Source organism: Taudactylus pleione, unplaced genomic scaffold (assembly GCF_031769625.1).
Source record: "Taudactylus pleione unplaced genomic scaffold, aTauple2 ptg000062l, whole genome shotgun sequence".
NCBI classification, from domain to species: domain Eukaryota; kingdom Metazoa; phylum Chordata; class Amphibia; order Anura; family Myobatrachidae; genus Taudactylus; species Taudactylus pleione.
In genome coordinates this window covers 1,058,356-1,081,494 of record NW_028284464.1, presented here as the reverse complement: position 1 = coordinate 1,081,494, position 23,139 = coordinate 1,058,356, and the positions used below count along the sequence as shown (strand labels likewise).

The window sequence follows — 23,139 nt, the reverse complement described above, 5'->3', positions numbered from 1 at the left end:
CCCGTTATATACTAACATCACAATATTCTATTACCACAGATACTAATTAATATATATTTTTCAAAAAGACAAATATGAGCATCTGTATGAAGATACAAAACTACGTTAATCAGGACACCACAATGATGATGGACAGTTGGGAACGCCCACTGAGAACTTGATTGGCGGATCAGCGTACTTAAGCCAAACAGAGAACTACACGTATAAATTGACAAAGGCCGATAGGCTGAAACGCGTTGTTCACACGTGACTCACCACAGCAACCTGAGACTGCTGACCCGCACCCAGACAGCAGCAACATATCACCAGCACTCTCACTCCGTAGATACACGGAGCGGTTCCACTCGAAGGCGCTCAGAAGCAGAGACAAGCACCAGAAACTGTGAGTGGAGGCTTGAGGCTGATACATGCGCCCGAGCAGGACCACGGACTACCGCCCACGGTAAGGACAGGAGTGCAGGACGCCGCCCCTGTCTTATCGTGCACTCACCTACTAACAGACGATACAGTGCCAGTCATATCCAGTGAGGGATGTATGATACACTCATACGGAAGGTACCCCTCATAGAGGGCACACCAACACCCCACACTTGATTAACACAGGACCGATACTCAATTGAGATACATATACTGGAAACTGTCTTCATTCCATACCATCCATATCTGTTGTCACTTATACTGTCAAAAGGGAAACGGAGGCACACTGTGCTATACTGAAAGGGACTCCCTCAAAGAGTCTGCTGTTCCCTGCAACCACACTAATAATACAAACTGACACTTTGATACGGTCCCCATACATTGTATGGACGATCATATATCTGGCCTTAGGGATACGTAGACACAACTGTGCCCTACGGAAAGAGGCACCCTAAAGGAGCCTCTTATTTTACCCACTAAGAGCCAACATTGGCAACAGATCACTGTTACGGAATTTGAACACTTAATTCCAGACAGGAGCATTGTTACTCCTTTTTCCACTTATTTACAATAAATAACCATTTTTTAATATATCGTGGTTCATGTACATCTGTCAAACTACACGTTTGATCTCACATCCATAGGCATGTAAGGTTAGCGCTGGACACACAACCCATATTTTATACCATTGATCTCTTATACCATTGAGTCTGGACAACTCTGTGCCCAGCAGCTTCCGAAGCTATTGGTGGGGACACTATAACGCTTGTATCTAACATCCTAGGATAACATAAGCAACCAATAAATACATATTAGAAACTTACTGAGCTCGGTTGTCTGGAAGCCTGTGGATATGGTCAAGAAAGAGTCTCTCACTTAACTGAAGAAGTGTGCTAAGACCTAAATGAGATAAAACAAACAAGAAAGTAATTATTGTTTTATTAATGAACAAGACAACCACATGAATACATAAAGAATAATATTCCCAGAATAAATAAAACTAATAGGACACCTAGGGGTAAATTTACTAAGATGGGAGTTCTATTTAAGAAGTGATGTTGCCCATAGCAACCAATCAGATTCCAAGTATTATCTTCTAGAAGGTGCTAGATAAATGAGAAGTAGAATCTGATTGGTTGCTATGGGCAACATCACTTCTTAAAGACACCTCCCATCTTAGTAAATTTATCCCCTACCGTAGTCTCAGAAAAAAGAGGCATTCATGGATCAATCATATGTGAATCTTAAATGTTATTGCCAACACACATTAAGGTATCAATTTTATGGCCATAAGACCTCAGTTTATAGTTGACCTGGAACTAGATCTACATTAATATTAGTTATACAGTGTTTCCTAATGAAATTAACTGCTGAATTTTTTCTTGAAGACACAAAATGGCAGCTTCTACTGTATTTAGACAATAAATGGTGTGTCATTTAAAAAAGCTAAAACTGTGTTTTTGTACGAGGGTGGTTAAATTAGTAAAGTAACAAGACTGCTCACATGTGTAATGTTCTCGGTTTCATTCTAATTTCCCACCAGGCCACAACGGGTAGACCACTGCTTCACGGCAATTAGATTGTACATCATGTAAGTCATACTGTCCTAACATTAGTAGTAAGACAGTGGGGCTGGCGGAAACATGGTAAAACATTGAGCTGTTAGTGCGATCAGATTTTTGTGTCTAAAGGCCACACCAGCAGCTGAAATTCATTGCGAACTTGTTGAGGTGTACGGTAAAGCCATCATGGCACAGAAACAGGTTTGGGTTTGGTGCACTGCCTTTGATAACGGCAGGACAGGCGTTCAAGATGAGCAATCATCTGGCCAGCCAAGCACGTCCACCACATATGACAATTTGTGCCGCATTAAAAGGTCTGATACATGAGGACAGACAAATTCGAGTTAGTGCTATTGCTGACGAACTGAACATGTTAGTGGGTACTGTGCACAACATCATTCACGAGCAGCTAGGATACAGGAAACAGTGTTCACACTGGGTACCGAAGCACCTCAAAGAAGTTCACAAAACCAATAGGATGGGATTGTCTCTTGTGTACTTGACCCGGTACCATGAGGAGGGAGAGCCGTTCCTGCAGCGTACTGTTACAGACGATGAAACGTGAGTGGAGACAAAGCAAGCATCCATGACGCATCGTCCCCACCTTCAAAGAAATACAAAACAACTCCATTAGCAAAGATGGTCATGGCGACCATGTTTTGAGACCACAAGGGCGTGTTTCTTGTTGATTTCCACACTAAGGGAGCTACTGTTAATGCTGTCTGCTATTGTGACACATTGAGCCAATTGCAGAGTGCAATCCATCGAAAACAACCTGGGTTGCTGCGAACAGGCGTCGTAGCACTGCACGATAACGGTAGGCTACGCTCAGCCAACCGCACGCATGAGTAGTTACGGTGCTATAATTGAGGGGTACTGGGCCATCCTCCCTGCACCCCTGACCTTGGACTGAGTGATCTCCATCTCTCTGGACCATTGAAGAAGCACCTGGATAGAAGGCGATTCGCAACCCATGGTGAAGTTCAGCAAGCAGTCATGTCCTGGCTTCAGGCGCTTGATACTGATTTCTTCTATGCCAGGATAGATGCCTTTGTGTACCGATGGAACAAATGCTTAGACAAGTATGGGGACTATGTGGAAAAATAATCTGTACCAAGGCCATACTATCGATTATACATATATGTACGAGTTGAATACATTTACACGAGAGGTCTTGTTCTCTTATTTATTGAACCACCCTCGTACTTACGTAAAATATTTTTCTGATACAGGGTTAAAGAGGGTTCAATTAAGAATATTGCATTTTAAGAATCTGATCAGAGTCTGCAAATCCTCCCCCTCCTACATCTACAATTTGTAGATCTCAAAGCTACCTCTTACAGACAACTCGCTCAAACATTCCAACTTGTGGCTCAACCAAAGTAACATCCGGCTAGCCATATTTTACCACAATCTGCTAAAACACCTCCAGATGAAAAGACCACTCACCAAAGTGTAGCGAATGACTGCTGAGAAAATTTACTTTCCTATTTCTCTACCCTTGGTATGAACACTACAGAGATTGCTAGTATTTTGTTCTGCCCAATGCATTATTTTACTGGTTTCCCTCATGGCAAAGGAGCTCTTGGTACCTTCCTTGCCACAGCACCGTAGCACTGACTGGTTGAATTTTATAGCCTGCAGATGTCCTTTGACCAGAGTGTTTAACATTATTCTCAGTTCTAGAGGCCTTCAAAGGCACTGAAAGTGACAATGAAGAGTAACAGCCCCAAAGGCTGGCATCTGTTGTCACGATTTACTAGTACCCTACTGCTGCCTCCTCTCAATCACAGCCTTGGAGACATCCTACAACAAGCTAGTAAGATGATGGTGTGACTTGTTCCATTTTGATATTCACTCGACATGGAACATCCTCCAGTAGAACCTTACAAAGGACCAGATTCGGAGATGTATCATAACCAGATGGTTAGTGTACATCTCCGATGTTTGCGGGTCTGCATAGGCACAGGACACATTTTGCACATGCAGCGTGATTGACAAGCTGCGGCATTTGGGTGTCGTCCCCCTTTTCCGGGAGGATGAGGCCAGAGTCTGCATCAGTGGACGCAGACTTTCTGGTCTCACAGGCTGCCAGGGACCGGCCAGGCTGAGTAAGTGTCAGCTTACGCAGCCTGGCCGTCCACCAAAGCAGCGACCATCACAACCATTGGTAGCGAATGGTGATCAGAGGCAGGGTCTACATACGCTGCACTCGGATAGCAAATTTAATGCAGGAGGTGTCAATTTCCTACAGACTCCTCCCGCTGCATTTATATTTAGTTGGACGGTATTGACAGTTGCTTCCTTGCGGCTGTACAATACCATCCATCTCTGAATCAGGCACAAATTGTACTATATTGAGGGTTAACATATTTACGAAGCCATTTATACAGAACAGAAGTCAAACTGAGAACCTGTAGAGATTTTTACTAATCCCGCAAATTAAATTATGTTGTCTGTCAGTTGTTGAACAGCAGCTCAAAAAACACAGTCCGCTTGGTAGGCATAAAGCTGGATTTTTGAAGGTTGACGGTCCATCCATGGGAACACTAAGCCATAGGCTGTGTTTCGCACAAAGATCTAAATCAAGGATGCGGAACCAGCCTTGATCAACAGATCATCCAGGTAAGGAATAATAGTCATTCCCAAGAGCAGCCACATTCCCAAGAGCATGGCTATGATCTTTGTGAGCACCCTTGCCATCATGCTGAAAGGTAGGGCTCTTAACTGGAAATTCTGATCCCAAACTGTGAATCTGTGAAGAAATTGGTGACCTTGCGAAATCGACTTATCAAAGTACAGATCCTTGATGTCCATGGAGACCAGGAGCCTGTTACATGTTGATTATGAAAGATCTCTACTTTGAACCTATCCATTTTAACCAGAGTGTTTAAAGATTTTAGGTTCAAAATAGACTTAAAGGATCTGATTTTTGGAACAAAACAAATTAAAGAAAATCCCAACATTTTCTTGTCTTCCAGTACTGCAATGATACCCCCTGCGGTGATTAATAGCTGACTAACCTCCTATTTCTCCTTCATCCACTAGGGGACACTGGAGCTTCATGACAGTGGGGTATAGACGGTGGGTTGAGTTGAGCCTGGCACTTTAAAAATCTACAAGTGTGACTGGCTCCTCCCCCTCTATGCCCCATCAACCCCAGTTTTTAGAATGTGCCCGAGTAGAGCCGGTGCACAGGGGCTGTCTCCAGCCCTTATATTAATTTTTATATGATTGTAAAAGAATCAAGCAAGAGGACAGGCAGACTGTTAGCTGTGACAGTCTGCCTGCATCGTGGGAGCCGCCAGAGAGGGGACCACACGGCTACTGCAGCCTGTGTCCGGTCACCCTATGGAGGGGAGGCTGCTTTAGGCAGTTAGGAGTCATCAGACTCAGCGGGGCCCGCCGCAGCTAACACTGGCTTGTGTCCGGGTCCCCGCTCTCCCCTCACTGCCCAGCGCTCTGGCCGCAGCAGCCCGGTGAGTAACACACCTCTCCTGACTAGCAGGAGAGGTGAAAATAACTGCTGGGTCTGAAAACAGCGCGCGGCTGTCAGCCCCGCTGTCAGTTGCCACGCTGGTGTTGTGATAGAACACCGGCGCTGGCTGTTAGGTAGGCGCGCTCACAGCGGTCCTGCCTCTGCGTGCCGGTGCTTGTGTAAAAGGCACCGGCACGGTTATCACTGGGGCGGTCGTGCCGCTTGCCCCCGCTGTTAGTGCGGGGACAGAGAACGTCCCACTGTATAAGTGTATGCCGCGCGCATACAAAGCGGCGGCCATTAGGGGAGGAGCTTATGGGTCCCTCCTCCTCTTCCTCCTTCACTGCCTGGGCTAGTTTGGCGCGCTCTGAACGGGAGTGGCGCCTGAGACTGCAGGCACTGAGCGGAGGGGGAGAGGAGCAGATGAGAGCATCTACAGGGGGTCTGTAAATACAGAGGGTGGTTTTAACTACTTTCTGGTCCTATTGATTGCTCCTCCCTTATATGCCTGTCTGCCCCTGTTACTGAGTTGCATTTTCTTGAAATTCTGCTCCTCTTATACTGCTCTGCATGCAATTTGAGTAGCATTATTATTGAAATTCTGCTCCTCCCTTATTGCTCTGTCTGCTCCCATACTTGAGTAGCATTATTATTGTAATTCTGCTTCTCCCTATACTTCTTCTGCATTCCTGAATTGTATGTGGTGCTTGTCTGTGAGTACATGATGACATCCAGGACAGAAAAAACTGCATCACAAAAGCTGTTTGCCTGCACTAAGTGCAGGAAGAAGTTTACCCATGCTCGCTCCGAAGGGTCTTCCCTGTGCGAGACATGTGAAGCAGACAGTGCTAACACGCAGTCTGTCACTCCCTCCTTCATAAATAGTTTGGCCGGGGTCATGGCGGACCTTTCTTCTGAATTAGCCGCTTCCCGTAGGGAACGGGAGTCTGCCAGAGATCTACCTGGCACATCTCACCCTTCTTTTCTAGCAGAACCAGCGTGGGCTCAGAATTTAGTCCGCTCGGTGAATAGCCTTGCTCAAGCGATGGGTTCTGCGTCTAAAGCTCCTGAAGCTACGGTAAGTCGCTCATCTAAAAAGAGGGCTCTTCCGGCGGTTCTCCAGTCGGATGAGGATTCGGCAGCGGATCACTCGTCTCAGGAGGAAGGGGAGATGCTGGACGAATCAGACGTAGAGACTTACTCACAAGAACCTGAGGCATTGCAAGGTATTGACGCACTCATTCTAGCGGTAAGGGAAGTTCTTAAGATTTCTGGCCAGGAAGCTCCAGAATCGTTAGAAGACTCCTTATTTGCCAGGTCACAGAAGATGGCCGTCACATTCCCTGTTTCTCTCCAGTTGGATGAACAGATGACGGCAGCCTGGCAGAATCCGGACCGTAAATTCCAGATTCCTAAGCGTTTCTTCTCTCTTTACCCATTTCCTGCGGAAAATAGGAAGAGGTGGGAGACCCCGCCACCTGTGGATTCTTCGGTTTCTCGGTTGTCAAAGAAGACCACGTTACCTGTTCCAGGAGCTACTACATTGAAGGAAACCTCAGAGCGGAGATTAGAAACCACTTTGAAATCCATTTATACGGCCGCAGGTGCACTTCTCCGCCCGGCCTTGGTAGGATCTTGGGTCAACAAGGCTGTGGAAAAGTGGGCGGAACAATTGACTGAGGGTCTTAGATCCAGCACTCCGCGAGCAGATCTGATTACCTTGGCAGAACATATTCAGGAGTCTGCTGTATACTTAGGAGACGCCTCCAGAGATATCGGCCAGGTAGGCGCTAGGATTTCTGCTTCGGCGGTCTCTGCTCGCCGGGCACTTTGGCTTCGTGCCTGGCAAGCGGATGCGGAGTCAAAAAGAGCAGTGGAAGCTCTTCCTTTCACAGGCGATATTTTATTTGGTCCAGAGCTGGACAAATGGATTTCGCTGGCCACTGGAGGTAAGAGTACTTTTCTACCTTCATCAGCACCTCCTCCGCGTCGCTCGTTTAGGGGACCTTCCTTTCGTTCCTTTCGAGCATCGGCAAGATTTCAGGGACGATCGCGAGGTTCGTCTTCAGCGGGGCGAGGAGGCCGTACTAGAGGACGTCAAGCAAATATTGGCCGCCGTCCAGATCCCAAGCCAGCAGACAAGCCTGTGGCATGACGGGCTCCCATCCCATCTCGGAAATCCGAAGGTGGGGGCACGCCTCCAGCGTTTCTCGGAGGTTTGGAGACGGACTTCTCCAGACACTTGGGTTAGAAATCTGGTATCTCAGGGGTACAAGATCGAGTTCGCTTTCACTCCTCCTCGGCGTTATTTTACAACAGGTTTGCCCGTCGATCCCTTGAAGCAACTAATTTTGCGTCAAGCGATCGAGAAACTTTTGCTGGCCGAGGTCCTTGTGGCGGTTCCCACTGCACAAAGGCAACAGGGGTTTTACTCAAACCTTTTTGTGGTTCCGAAACCAGATGGGTCAGTCAGACCCATTTTGAATCTGAAATCATTGAACCAGTATCTTTCATTTCACAGGTTCAAGATGGAATCTCTCCATTCTGTCATTGCAGGACTAGAGGCAGAAGAGTTTCTGGTGTCGATAGATATCAAGGACGCCTATCTGCATGTCCCAATTTGGGTTCCTCACCAGGCTTTCCTCAGATTTGCCATCAGGGAAGCTCATTTCCAGTTTCAGGCCCTGCCATTCGGTCTCTCGTCAGCTCCCAGGGTATTCACCAAAGTGATGGCCGTCATGGTGTCTCACTTGCGCTCTCGGGGGGTGACGATAGTTCCGTACCTAGACGATTTACTCATCAAGGCTCCGACGGCAGAAGTCCTTTTACACCAAGTGTCCCTTACACATCAGATTCTCATTCAACATGGATGGATTGTGAACTTCCAGAAGTCTCAGTTGATGCCGTCCCAGAGACTTCAGTTCCTAGGAATGATTCTAGACACTGTTCTGCTTCGTATATTCTTGCCAAGGGACAAGGCCATAGCCATACAGGAGCTGGTTCGTCTAGTGCTCAGACCCAGGAAAGTATCTGTGCATCTTTGCATACGTCTCCTGGGGAAAATGGTGGCTTCCTTCGAGGCCATCCAATTCGGCAGATTTCACTCCAGAATATTTCAACTGGATCTTCTGTCTCAGTGGTCCGGGTCCCACCTACAGATGCATCGGCTGGTGCGTCTGTCTCCCCGGACCCGCATATCCTTGCTCTGGTGGCTTCGGACGGAGCATCTGTTAGCGGGTCGCCGCTTCGGAATTTGGAATTGGACCTTGGTCACCACGGACGCCAGCCTCCGCGGATGGGGAGCGGTGGTTCTGGACAATCACTTCCAGGGGCTTTGGTCGCAGCAGGAGTCCCTCTTACCAATCAATGTTCTCGAACTGCGGGCAGTCTACAGAGCTTTGATACAGGCTGCTCCTCTGTTACGAGGACTTCCGGTTCGGATACAATCAGACAACGCCACGGCAGTGGCATACATAAATCGCCAAGGGGGAACCCGCAGTCGGATGGCAATGAGAGAAGCCAGTCGCATCCTTCTGTGGGCAGAAAGACACGTCGAGGTCATTTCAGCAGTGTTTATTCCGGGGGTCGACAACTGGGAAGCGGACTACCTCAGTCGTCAGGATCTTCATCCCGGGGAGTGGTCCCTTCATCCCGAGGTCTTTCATCAACTGGTTTGCAGATGGGGGAAGCCACAGATAGACCTGATGGCATCTCGGATAAATCATCAACTACCCCTTTACTGCTCCAGGACCATGGATCCGGCAGCGGTGGGAGCGGATGCTTTACTGATCCCTTGGCCGTACAGCCTTGTGTACCTGTTCCCACCGTTTCCGCTCCTCCCTCGGATTCTCAAGCGGATCAAACGAGAGTCGTCCACCGTCATCCTAGTGGCTCCGGATTGGCCTCGTCGGGTTTGGTACTCCGATCTTTTATTCCTTCTGGCAGACGAACCTTGGCATCTTCCGCTACGATCGGACCTTCTACAACAGGGTCCATGTGTGTACCCGGATTTACGGCGGCTTCGTTTAACGGCGTGGCTATTGAGACCGCCATCCTAAGAAGCCATGGAGTTCCTAGGTCGGTCATTCCTACCATGCTTAGGGCTAGAAAACCGGTAACATCAGCGCATTATCATCGCATTTGGAGGGCTTATATCTCCTGGTGTGAAGGTCGTGGATCCTCCACTTCCTCTTTTCATTTACCACGTCTTCTTCTTTTTCTTCAAAAAGGCCTCGATGCGGGGTTACGCTTGGGATCGCTTAAAGTGCAGATTTCTGCTCTTTCTATTTTTTTCCAGCGTCGCCTAGCTCTGATTCCGGAGGTTCAGACCTTTTTTCAAGGGGTTCTTAGAATTCAGCCCCCCTTTGTGCCACCCACGGCTCCTTGGGACCTGAATCTTGTTTTATCTTTTCTTCAGTCATCCACCTTTGAGCCTTTGCAGGAGGTGGAATTGAAGTATTTGACTTGGAAGATGATCCTTTTATTGGCCCTGGCTTCGGCCAGACGTGTGTCGGAACTTGGAGCCTTGTCCTGCCGTTCCCCTTACTTGATTTTTCACGAAGATCGGGCGGAACTTCGTACCCGGCCTTCCTTTTTGCCCAAGGTGGTCTCGGGTTTTCATCTGAATCAGCCGATTGTAGTGCCAGCGTTGTCGGACTCTTTTGGGGATTCTCACTCCTTGGATGTGGTTCGGGCACTTCGCATTTATGTGTCCCGTACTGAGGGGCTACGTAAATCAGAGGCTCTATTCGTCCTTTATGATGCTAATCGGCGTGGCTGGCCGGCGTCTAAACAAACTTTGGCCAGGTGGATTCGTCTGACTATTCGTCAGGCATATGTTGCTTCTGCTCGACCACCGCCGGTATCCATTTCTGCGCATTCTACGCGCTCTGTGGGTACTTCTTGGGCGGCACGTAGAGGTGTCTCGGCTTCACAGCTTTGTAGGGCAGCGACGTGGTCTTCGGTTCATACTTTTGTACGTTTCTACAGATTTGACACTTTTGCGGCTTCTGTTTCAAATTTTGGTCGTAGTGTCTTGCAGGGCGTTCAGCACTCTCCCCCCCAGGAGGGTAGCTTTGGGACGTCCCCACTGTCATGAAGCTCCAGTGTCCCCTAGTGGATGAAGGAGAAAACAGGATTTTGGTACTTACCGTTAAATCCATTTCTCCGATTCCACAGGGGACACTGGACGCCCACCCAGTGCTTCTTGCCTGTTCTCAGTTGTTTGTTCTGCTTCAGTTCTGTTGCAGTTTTGTCTGTTTTATTGTGTGACTGTTTATCACTGCAGCCTGCTGTGTTCTTGCAGTGTGTCAGTATGTTGGATGTTTCTTTTCCTGTTCTCCTTCTCTGTTCTTCAGTCTGTTCTCCGTCTCCTCTCGGGCTCAGTTCTTTAAAACTGGGGTTGATGGGGCATAGAGGGGGAGGAGCCAGTCACACTTGTAGATTTTTAAAGTGCCAGGCTCAACTCAACCCACCGTCTATACCCCACTGTCATGAAGCTCCAGTGTCCCCTGTGGAATCGGAGAAATGGATTTAACGGTAAGTACCAAAATCCTGTTTTCCCTGATATTGTAAGCGAAATAGGAAGACTGGTGGTGGTGGTGAAAAAGCACCAACTGTGGGAAGGGACTTCAGGAGAGATCTGGATACAACTGATCTTCAATTCCTCTCACCCAACTATACATGTGTTTGGAAGCTAATCGCTTTGCTGACCAAGCTTATTTCCCTTTTTGTTTTCAGGCATTGAGCCAAAGTCTACCGAGTGTGACGAGTCTATTGAGGATGAAGCACAAGCCCTAATGAGGCAAACATGTAAAGCTACTTCCATCAGATAATCGGAAGTCTTATGAGTGTGATCCACTACAGTCAGCATCTCAGATCTGGGTTTTTAAGATTGCAAACCTTCCAAAAGCTGCTTTAGCCACTTGCCCACAATCGTGTGAACCCATGCAGAGGCTACATTTAGCCTGAGAGAGACCGCTTGCATCTACATATGAAGGCTCCACTTCTAAGCAAGTCTCAGCCACCTTGGCTTGACAGCAATGGTATCCTTAATATGAAAGTTAAGTTTGCTTACATAAAGCTGAGTCAATCCGTTGTAGAGAGTATGAATCAGCTGGAGGATGAATAAGAATTATACATCCTGAGTCATAGAGACTGTATGGATGCTGTGATATTAAATAAAGGGTTAACTAGAGAAAAAAAATTCTTAGGCGGGAATTCAATTAGGTGTAGGGTTTCCCGCATGGGGAACAGCTCTGGGTTTCAGGTCCAGAGCTATTCAATTAATATGAATTTTCCCAGCGCTCTAACCCATACTGAATTCCCCCTTTAAAGTGCTATAATTGGGCTGCTACAAAACCAAATAATACTGCAAAGCAGTATCAACTTAACAGCACCAGACACATGTAGCAATAATACAAAAATACTATTTCACTTTCACTTACAATCTTCATTTGCAGAGGAAAGAAATTTATCAGAGGTGAAAATCTGCTTCTTCTCATCAGACAGCAATTGCCAAAAGTTGTTCAGTTTGTTTTCTGCATGAAAAATGGGACAGTGTCAGTCTACAACTTTAAGCGTAAAATATTACAAAGTTCTTGAAGAAACGTATTCATTATGGTAAGACAACCCAAAATGCTTCGTAATCTTACCAATCTGTGTTTCAGTGACTGAAATCCTGCATACAAGAACAGCAGCAGCCAAAGCTTCTGACAATAAGGATATCTGTGAGGTTTGGGACGCTGCCTTGTCCACAGTCTGGATCAGTAGAGGTAGAAGCTCCAGAGCTTGCCCCAATGTATCACCTGAGGGGCACAAAAACTCAATGAATATTTTGAGGTGTTGAATTAATTTCTGTTCTTAAGAATGCTTCTTTGAATGTAAACAGTGTATTAAAGAAGAGAGAAGGAAGTGCGTCAAGTTATGGTTCCAGACAGGTCATGTAATAAAAACATTAATTCCCTGAACTCACCTTTGAATGATACCAGCATACACTGGATATATGAATATCTCACTCCAGAAGTGCTGGTTTTAAGAGAAACCGCTTTCTGAAACCATTCTAGCAGCTTCTTGGGTACTTCTGTAGTGAACTTTTGACACCACTGAGTAAGTACCGAAACGGCATGAATTAGAGTTCCTTCATGAACTGAAAAAAAAAAAAAACAGAAACCTACTCCAAAAAGCAGAAAGCAATAACTATATAGAAGTTTACAAAAGTAGCATTTGTTTTACTTTCAGTTAAATGTTTTTTTTCATTCAGTTAATTGGAGTACAATGGGGTTTAAGGCAGTAAGGGATAATTCCTCAGACACAAATGGCCATATATACATTCTACATTGTCTGCTAATACAGAAATGACTCAAGCATTTGCAAAAGATAATAATGTGTGGGAATAAGGGTTGTAGTTGGGGTGAGAGGGAAAAATATAGAGAAGAGACTGAGTGGGTGGGGTCGTCAGAGACATCTATTAAATGCTTTAGATCTCAAAAGACAGAATTGGAGAAGTGACCTGTCTATAGAAGTACATGCCCGCTTAAACATGAGAACAAATAGTGGGTAGAATCCAGACAGAATCCTTTTGCCAGACATCAATATAATAATAAGGTATGTGCAGAGGGAGTAAGGACATGTGCCATCCCTTCCCTCCCAGCTAGGGGCACTCACTGCCACGATGGAGACGGGATAACACTGCAGCACCAGGCCCAGAACAGGGTAAGTATGTGGGGCAGGACTGAAGTGACCTGGCATATGCTTGGTCCATATTGCTAGTAGATAGAAGAGAAGGATATGAGTGATGCAGTCTGCACAGCCCAGAAGGAAGTGCTGCTGCTAAAAGGCACAGGCAGTGGCGTATCCAGGGCAGGTCGGCCGGGGCTCGTGCCCTGGGCACCGTCTGACCAGCGGTCGCGGTCCTGGTTCGGTAAAGACAGTATAGTGCGAACTGCAGTAAGTGTGGTCCGCACTACACAGTACACACACCGTCGCCAGCACTGGGTAGTACACTCGTACTACTCGATGTCGGTGTGTGTGTTTCAGCAGCTAATGACAGAGTCAGACAAACTCTCATTGGCTGCTGCGCCCACTGCCGGGCTGGAGCTCATTCATGCGCTTTGCCATTCCAGCTCACGTAGAGGGTGATGGGTGCGACGTCATGACGTCTCTCCCATAGTACCAAGCGGGAGGACGGAGGAGCGGACAGCAGCGGGCGAGGCAGAAGCGGGGATTCAGGTAAGCGATTTGTGTGTGTATGTTTGTTGTGGTATATATATAAGAGGCATTAATTGCCGTGGGCACTGTATCACTACTTGGGGCACTGAATAGGGGGGACCACTACTGGGGGCACTGTATAAAGGGCACTTCATAGGAGGGACCAGTACTGGGGGAACTGTATAAGGGGCACTACTGGGGGCCTGCATAAGAGGGACAACTACTGGGGGCACTGCATATGAGGGACCACTACTGGGGGCACTGCATAAGGGAGACCACTACTGGGGGCACTGTATAATGGGCACAACTACATCAGGCACTGCTACTGGGGACATTGCATAAGGGGCACTACTACAGTAAGCATTGCAAGAGGGGCACTACGACTGGGGGCATTAAGGGGCATATGGAATGGAAAGGACTGTTCCAGAGTGATGAGAAAAGGGGGAGTGTCATGTTGTCATGCCCCCATTTTTCAGTGGCCACGCCTACTTTTTTATCTGGGGGAGGGGCGCTCCAAACACATGGGCTCCAAACACCTTAGTTACGCCACTGGGCACAGGACAGTTTTTTTTTTTCAAATGGCTACTGTGCCTATACTGTAGGACTTGCCTGTGAGAAGCCATACTAGAGAGGAAGTACTGAGGGGAAGGTACCTCCCCTAGGACCCAGCATATCAGAACGGCTGCATCCAAAAGACGGCCCCCTCCAACCATCCACATGACCAGTATGAGACTGCCTTGTAGAGAACCCCCACCAACTCCAAAAGAAAAGCCAGAAAAAATTGAATCTCAAAGATAAAAAGATAAATATTTATTGTATCTCTAGGTGCTCTAAAATATATTTTGCTTAAGCAGGACATGCTAGTGAGCAAGCAAACTACACATTTTATGATATCATGTACATCCTCTTTGTTTTATATTAGATCCAACAATTAGTACAGTACAACAGTTCAGAACAATTAGAATAAAAATTTAAATTACAAATCTAATTATGGCTGCTCCATCACGTGAGAAAGTGCTATAAATGCTCTTACCTTCTTGCTGAAGAAAAGGAATGAACAGTTCTGAAATGGTCCTACTCATCTCCTGACTCGAAGTGCCGAACACAGCATGGTGACTTAAACTGCCAATACCTTTTAAAAAGAAAATATTTATGAGTCATTAAGACTGACACTTGAATGTAAGTGGGCATAGCAACTAGGTACATTAACTTAACTGCAGCAAACACCGATTTGTGGATGTTGTGTGTAACCGTTCTTATAAGTGCTAAAGATGAGCAATAAACATTACTGTCCTTCAAGATCAGGCTATATTGCTGCAAAAGGTCAATTCATACTGCATTCCTATGACTTATAGAGAAAAGGTAATAGTAATTCATCCTCCAATTATTGTCCTAAGGTTCTAGCGCTATCAAGCAGTTCTTATCCAAAGTAAGTGGTAAAGAACCAGCCACAGTCACCAGCAGAGAAGATCTGCAGCAGCTACACCCACCACCCAGTAGAGGTTCCAAGTGCTGGTGAAGAAGCCTGGTGGCAGCAGCAATTAATCTCTTACAAGTAGGGGCACAATGATTATGCACAGCTGACACAATGGTCAAGTGTCAGCGTGGCCAATTAGCACCAGCAGGAGTGGTCAGTAACAGCAGGCTAGTGACGGTATAACCCTAATATAAAACTGTAAACCAACCCCAACAAGGTGGCAGAGTAAGCACACCCCTGTCACAGTTATGTATTAACCTTCTTCATCCCTGTGAAACTTAATAAGAAGCATGACAAAATAAGCAATACAGTGTTGTGATCTTTACCTGAGAGAACACTTATCTTCTGAGCCACAGCTGTAAGTTTTCCTTCTGAACCTGAAAATCACAGATGTCTATTAAAATCCATTTTCGGTAAACAAGCAAAATCAAGAGAACATATATTATTTATTCACCTCCCAGTATGGCAAACAAATGTTTTCCCAGTGCCTCCACAGCAGCCGAGTCACTGCACTGGTGGGCCAGGTTCTGTAATGCAACTACTGCTCCATCCATTAGTTGGGGGTTGTTAGACTTTAATTGCCCTTAAAAACATAAATGAATACTATTAATAAGATCGGACTTTACAAAATTAAATACAAAGCCCCACAAAATGCATCAAAAAAGCAGCTACATGCATCCACACAAAGGTACCATAATGGGACACTTGTATTTACGTTAAATCCTTTCCACTGAACCAACTGGGGGATACTGGAAGATGCAGATTTTGAGTCTCTATTAGGACTTTGGGACTTTTTAGGGACAGCTTAAAAAAGCAGTGAGGCTCTGAGCACACTACCATAACACGGGTTATTAGGACAAGATAGCCTTGTTCATACCCTAAAGAACCATGAGCAAAAACTAGCAAGGTTATACATCCCATAATTACCCACCTTGTGTGCTAAACTGAATCTGACCCTAAATATCTACAAATTCTTTAAGCTCCGAGAGAAACAACTTTGTTAAACCTGAACATGTGTACTACAGCATAACTTGGTTGGTCGATAATTTTCAGAGAAAACGATTTAACATAAATAAAAAAAGGAGAGTTATGGTAAAACTTACCTTGGTTAACGCGCTTTCTTCGAAGTCCATAGGGTGCACAGGGAGACATTGGGGTGTAGGTGGGACCTAGAGGACCGGACACCAACAGCAAAGCTTTTCAATCCCAGGATGCTCCGGTCATTCCCCCTATACCCTGCCCACAGCCTGACGGCACTTCAGCTTTGTTAACAAGCCCAAGGCAGGAGCAGGATAGGAGAGATGGAAGACTCCACACTGGGGAATCACACTCTCACACAGAGAAGGAAACAAATGACCAGGAGAAAAAAACCCATAGAAGCTAGGAGCGTCAGGGAGGGTGCCATGTGGACCCTATGGACTTCGAAGAAAGAGAGTTAACCAAGGTAAGTTTTACCATAACTCTCCTTTTCTACTTCAGGGCTCCACAGGGAGAAATTGGGGATGTCCCAAAGCCGTTGTTGAAGGGCAGGAACACTCCTGAGCTGATAGAACCCTACGCACGAAGGAAGCATCCTAAGAAGCAAATGTATCAAAGTCATAAAACCTAAGAAAGGTGTGGACAGTAGACCAGGTGGCACCCTTCGGAGGTTGTATTCGTAGAACACCCTGCATGAAGGTGTGAACATCTTGTATAGAAGCAATTCAGCGATGAAACCAGATAGACAAAGCAGAGACCTGCACTTTCAGAGATGCTAGGAGGAGTCCTAGATCCAATCCAGCTTGAAGAAAGGCAAGAATTCTAGAAACCTTAAAGAAGTTCCAGGATATTCATTGGCAACACTGCCTCGACTGGGAACCATTGGCCCTGGAAGGAGTGCTGGCTGGTTGCTACGCCCCACCCTCGGAGGCTTGCGTCCGTGGTGAGGAGAGCCCAGTCCGGGATCCAAAAGGGATGATGCTGGTTCAAATGGGAAGTCTGTAGCCACCAGGCTAGGGACAGGCAAACCTCTGGAGGGTGGCTCATCGTCTGGGTTTGAGCAGATGGGGTAGCCCGTTCCACCTGGAGAGGATCAGGTGTTGGAGGGGCCTGGAGTGAAACTTGACGAATTCCACCATGTCGAAGGTGGACACCATTGATCCCAAGGCCTGCATTGCAGAGTGAATCGACACTCTGCGATAGTGAAGCAGTCTGCGTAGTCTGTGCTGTAGTACTGAAATCTTGTCCGCCATTAGGAAGAATCTCTGAGCTCAAGAGTCCAGGAGGGCTCCCAAATGTACCATTGTTTGAGAGGGTGTCAGGGAAGTCTTTTTCCATCAGCCAAACTTGCATTTGTATAAATGCAATAATTACCTACAGATGGCTGCGAAGAGTCTATGGGGAGCTTGCCGACAGCAAGAGATTGTCTAAGTACGGAAGCAGTCTGATCCCTTGACAAAGAGAGGCCGCCATAACTGCCATGATCTTGGTAAAGACCAGAGGGGCCATTGAGAGGCCAAATGGCAGAGCCTGGAAATGGTAATGTTGCTGCAGTGTAGCAAACTGGAGATATTGTTGATGAGAAAGCGCTATAGGTACATGTAGGTAAGCGTCCTGAATGTCTAGGGATACCATATTATCTCCAGGCTCCATAGCTAGAATAATAGAACGGAGGGTTTCCATACGAACCTGGGCACCCTGATAAACTTTTTCAGAGACTTGAGGTTGAGGATAGGCCGATGAGACCCATTGGGCTTCTGAACTAAGAAAAGGGTAGAATAATAGCCCTTGCCCTGTTGTGCGGAGGGGACCCAAATTATTACTCCTGATTTCAGTAAGGACTGTATGGAGGTCCTGTGCAAAAGAACTGTTGGGATGGGACGCCTCAGAAAGGAGAGGGCATATCCGTGGGAGACCACTTCTCTTACCCAGGCATCTGACATGGTTTGATGCCAAACTTGGGCGAATTGGAGAGGCCCGCCCCGTCAGGCTGCAGGCTTGTCCTCAGACTTGGCAGGTGGACGTCTTGGAGGCCTTGGCTGATGTCTCTTGACATGGAAAGGACTGACCCTTGGCTTTGCCTTGAGGGCAAAAGGACTGAAAGGAGGACGTCCGTGGATTTGTATTATATGCAGATGGCGCAACACCGTCTTGTTAGTCGCCATAGTAGTCACAATTTTATCCAATTCTGGACCAAATAGGATATCTCCTGCATAAAGCAGACTCTAGAGCCCATTTTGATTCTGAATCTGCTTTCCAGGAATGTAGCCAAAGAATACGGCGGGCCACTATCAAAGTGGCAGATATCCTGGAGGCAAGGAGAGCCGTATCCATAGATGCTTCACCTAAGTAGGAGGCTGCATGTCTAATGTGAGATATGTAGGACAGCTGTTCCCTTGAAGCATCAGGGGGAAAAGTCTCTTCTAGGGCCTCTGCCCAACTCTCAGTGGCTTTTGCCACCCAGGCCGTAGCCCTAGCAGGACGAGTAATAGCGCCTGTAAGAGAGTATATAGATTCATGACAAGCTTCTATGTGTCTATCTGTGGTCTCCTTCAAGGAGGTTGCAGTATGAATGGGCAAGGTGGCATTTTTAACCACACGTGTTACATGAGAATCCACTGTTGGGGGAACTTCCCATTTAGTACAATCAGCAGCTGGAAGCGGGTAAAAGGAACTGAATCATTTTGGAATTTAAAACCTTTTACCGGGCATATTTCAAGCTTCACTCAGTGATCAGATGGGAAGCAGTCGGGAAGCCGATGGACGGCTTCCCGACTGTCTAATCCCGGCAAGGGGTTAAATGACATGCGTCGATATCCCGACTCCTGTCATTTTACCTACGCCGGGAGCCAGACACCCAGCTTACCGATCGAAGGTAAGCCGGGCGCCGACAGCCCAGCTTTAGGGATCCTGGGAGGGACGTAGGGTTAGGCAGAGGGGAAGGGTTGGTTAGGTTAGGTTTAGGCACCCCTAAGGGAGGGTTAGGGTTTAGAGTTAGGTTAGTAAATACTTACCTTTGACGATCGGGATTTTCTCCTCTGCCAGGTTGCCGCGGTGGTAGATCGTATGTAGTATGTAGTCCGATCAGATAGCTGGTCAGAGTGAGGAAACTCTGGTAAAACAACCTTTTTGTCGCTTAAAAAGTGCATGATTTTTCTTAGGAGCAGGTTCATCCTCTTATATTTCTAGAAAAGTTTAAACAGCTCTCACAAGAGCATATATATTTAGTTTAGAGGGTGGCGAGTGAGAGAGATTTGCGTCTTCTGCCTCCCCAGATGGTACCTCAGAATCAGATACCTGTGTGGATTGGGAAGATATCATAGTACGTTTAGTAGTTAAAGGTTTATCTTTGTGCAGCATTTGCTGAAAAACCGTAGAGGTAGTAGCCAAACTCTGTACTGGAGGTAGGCAGTACGTCTATCCATGGGGGAGGCAAAGGATTTGCAGGGGGTACCTGCTGTGGCCATCCAACAGCTGGAGCTACCATGGGGACTGTTACTTGGTCCACATGTTTTGCCAGCATTTGTGAAAAGGCAGCCCAGGGTGGGTCCTGAGGGAGAGATACCGGGGCTGATGGACCTGGGGCTGTGTAACAATTAATACAGAGACCATCCTGAATGCGGTCCTCTGTTGCTAAGCCCGCAGAGCAGGACTTTCCAAATAGAGTGGGAAGGGCAGCATCAGCCTGCTTGTTATTCTTTCCTCTACCGTAGTCACAAGAATAGAATACACAGTATGATACAGTGCAATGAACACCTTGCAGTATGTGTAATATGGCACAATGTAGTGTGCAACCACGCTATATATGGCACAGTGTAGTGTGCAACTGCGCTATATAGTATGCGATAGTCCTCACACTTAAATAGCAGATGTGAGGTACAATGAATCCCCAATACCTTAGTATGTCAGGGTATAGTAGAAAAAAGGGGCAGGTATAAACTGACAGTATAGAAAATAAAGATTAGCGCTAGCACAAGTCACATACAAACGCAGAAAAAAACATTACATGTCTGCAATGGGCACTAAAATCAACTACAGACCACAGTGACTGGAAAGATATAGCGCTGTATAACCTGGCCCGTGGGAGAGGTATACAGGGAGACTGGACCCAGCGTTTCCCAGAGACCTGCTTGCCTAAAATGGCTACCGCGCATCTCTGAGGTGGCGGGGGGTGAGGGAGGAGCAGCTCAGGTAACACCAGTAACACTGCAGTGGAATGGCGCCAAGCTAGGGGAGGGGCTGCAGGGAGAGCGCCATATTCCCTGCCTGACGTTAACCACCAGGTCCGCTGGCCTTTGTAATATGCCTCTGCGCCAGTATCCTTATGCCCCGGTGGTCTAGTGGAGTAGTGGGCGAGCCAGTGTCCTCATCAGCGCCTCCGGTCTGTCTCCACCGACCGGAGGCAAGACTGCACTTAGACACGGGTCTCCGCCAATGGAGTTCCGCCTTACCTGTTCCCTGGATTCCGGGCTGTAGTCTGGGGTCCGGGAGCCTGCTAGCTAGTCCCCCTCGGAGCCCCATCAGGACTACCAAGCACTGGCTTGGTGTCAGGGCGCCACGGAGGGGTGATGGGGCGGCAGCACAGACGTCTGGAGGACAGTCTGGTGCTGCTCGCCCATTTGTTAAAAAAAACAAAAGTAAATTAAATGATAAAAACAGGATTTTGGTACTTACCGTTAAATCCATTTCTCCGATTCCACAGGGGACACTGGAGCTTCATGACAGTGGGGTATAGACGGTGGGTTGAATTGAGCCTGGCACTTTAAAAATCTACAAGTGTGACTGGCTCCTCCCCCTCTATGCCCCATCAGCCCCAGTTTTAAAGAACTGAGCCCGAGAGGAGACGGAGAACAGACTGAAGAACAGAGAAGGAGAACAGGAAAAGAAACAATCCAACATACTGACACACCGCAAGAACACAGCAGGCTGCAGGGATAAACAGTCACACAACGAAAACAGACCAAACTGCAACAGAACTGAAGCAGAACAAGCAACTGAGAACAGGCAAGAAGCACTGGGTGGGCGTCCAGTGTCCCCTGTGGAATCGGAGAAATGGATTTAACGGTAAGTACCAAAATCCTGTTTTCTCCTTCATCCACTAGGCGACACTGGAGCTTCATGACAGTGGGGACGTCCCAAAGCTACCCTCCTGGGGGGGAGAGTGCTGAACGCCCTGCAAGACACTACGACCAAAATTTGAAGCAGAAGCCGCAAAAGTGTCAAATCTGTAGAAACGTACAAAAGTATGAACCGAAGACCACGTCGCTGCCCTACAAAGCTGTGAAGCCGAGACACCTCTACGTGCCGCCCAAGAAGTACCCACAGAGCGCGTAGAATGCGCAGAAATGGATACCGGCGGTGGTCGAGCAGAAGCAACATATGCCTGACGAATAGTCAGACGAATCCACCTGGCCAAAGTTTGTTTAGACGCAGGCCAGCCACGCCGATTAGCATCATAAAGGACGAACAGAGCCTCTGCTTTACGTAGCCCCTCAGTACGGGACACATAAATGTGAAGTGCCCGAACCACATCCAAGGAGTGAGAATCCCCAGAAGAGTCCGACAACGCTGGCACTACAATCGGCTGATTCAGATGAAAACCCGAGACCACCTTGGGCAAAAAGGAAGGCCGGGTACGAAGTTCCGCCCGATCTTCGTGAAAAATCAAGTAAGGGGAACGGCAGGACAAGGCTCCAAGTTCAGACACACGTCTGGCCGAAGCCAGGGCCAATAAAAGGATCATCTTCCAAGTCAAATACTTCAATTCCACCTCCTGCAAAGGCTCAAAGGTGGATGACTGAAGAAAAGATAAAACAAGATTCAAGGAGCCGTGGGTGGCACAAAGGGGGGCTGAATTCTAAGTACCCCTTGAAAAAAGGTCTGAACCTCCGGAATCACAGCTAGGCGACGCTGGAAAAAAATAGAAAGAGCAGAAATCTGCACTTTAAGCGATCCCAAGCGTAACCCCGCATCGAGGCCTATTTGAAGAAAAAGAAGAAGACGTGGTAAATGAAAAGAGGTAGTGGAGGATCCACGACCTTCACACCAGGAGATATAAGCCCTCCAAATGCGATGATAATGCCCTGTTACCGGTTTTCTAGCCCTAAGCATGGTAGGAATGACCGACCTAGGAACTCCATGGCTTCTTAGGATGGCGGTCTCAATAGCCACGCCGTTAAACGAAGCCGCCGTAAATCCGGGTACACACATGGACCCTGTTGTAGAAGGTCCGATCGTAGCGGAAGAGGCCAAGGTTCGTCTGCCAGAAGGAATAATAGATCGGAGTACCAAACCCGACGAGGCCAATCCGGAGCCACTAGGATGACGGTGGACGACTCTCGTTTGATCCGCTTGAGAATCCGAGGGAGGAGCGGAAACGGTGGGAACAGGTACACAAGGCTGTACGGCCAAGGGATCAGTAAAGCATCCGCTCCCACCGCTGCCGGATCCATGGTCCTGGAGCAGTAAAGGGGTAGTTGATGATTTATCCGAGATGCCATCAGGTCTATCTGTGGTTTCCCCCATCTGCAAACCAGTTGATGAAAGACCTCGGGATGAAGGGACCACTCCCCGGGATGAAGATCCTGATGACTGAGGTAGTCCGCTTCCCAGTTGTCGACTCCCGGAATAAACACTGCGGAAATGACCTCTATGTGTCTTTCTGCCCACAGAAGGATGCGACTGGCTTCTCTCATTGCCATTCGACTGCGGGTTCCTCCTTGGCGATTTATGTATGCCACTGCCGTGGCGTTGTCGGATTGTATCCGAACCGGAAGTCCTCGTAACAGAGGAGCAGCCTGTATCAAAGCTCTGTAGACTGCCCGCAGTTCGAGAACATTGATTGGTAAGAGGGAGGGACTCCTGCTGCGACCAAAGCCCCTGGAAGTGATTGTCCAGAACTACCGCTCCCCATCCGCGGAGGCTGGCGTCTGTGGTGACCAAGGTCCAATTCCAAATTCCGAAGCGCCGACCCGCTAACAGATGCTCCGTCCGAAGCCACCAGAGCAAGGATATGCGGG

At 47.5% G+C, this 23,139-nt stretch overlaps 1 protein-coding gene across 1 annotated transcript in view; it reads right to left on the bottom strand.

The window, feature by feature from the left end:
• The window catches only part of GCN1 (GCN1 activator of EIF2AK4), a 127,668-nt gene that overhangs the window by 76,078 nt on the left and 28,451 nt on the right, over positions 1-23,139 (bottom strand). Inside the window, exons 11-17 of the mRNA XM_088465270.1 lie at positions 15,597-15,725; positions 15,469-15,519; positions 14,699-14,797; positions 12,431-12,604; positions 12,111-12,263; positions 11,904-11,996; positions 1,242-1,317 (exon numbers count right to left, since the gene is read on the bottom strand). Coding sequence (XP_088321396.1) covers positions 1,242-1,317; positions 11,904-11,996; positions 12,111-12,263; positions 12,431-12,604; positions 14,699-14,797; positions 15,469-15,519; positions 15,597-15,725 — 775 coding nt within the window. The remainder of the gene's footprint in view (positions 1-1,241; positions 1,318-11,903; positions 11,997-12,110; positions 12,264-12,430; positions 12,605-14,698; positions 14,798-15,468; positions 15,520-15,596; positions 15,726-23,139) is intronic.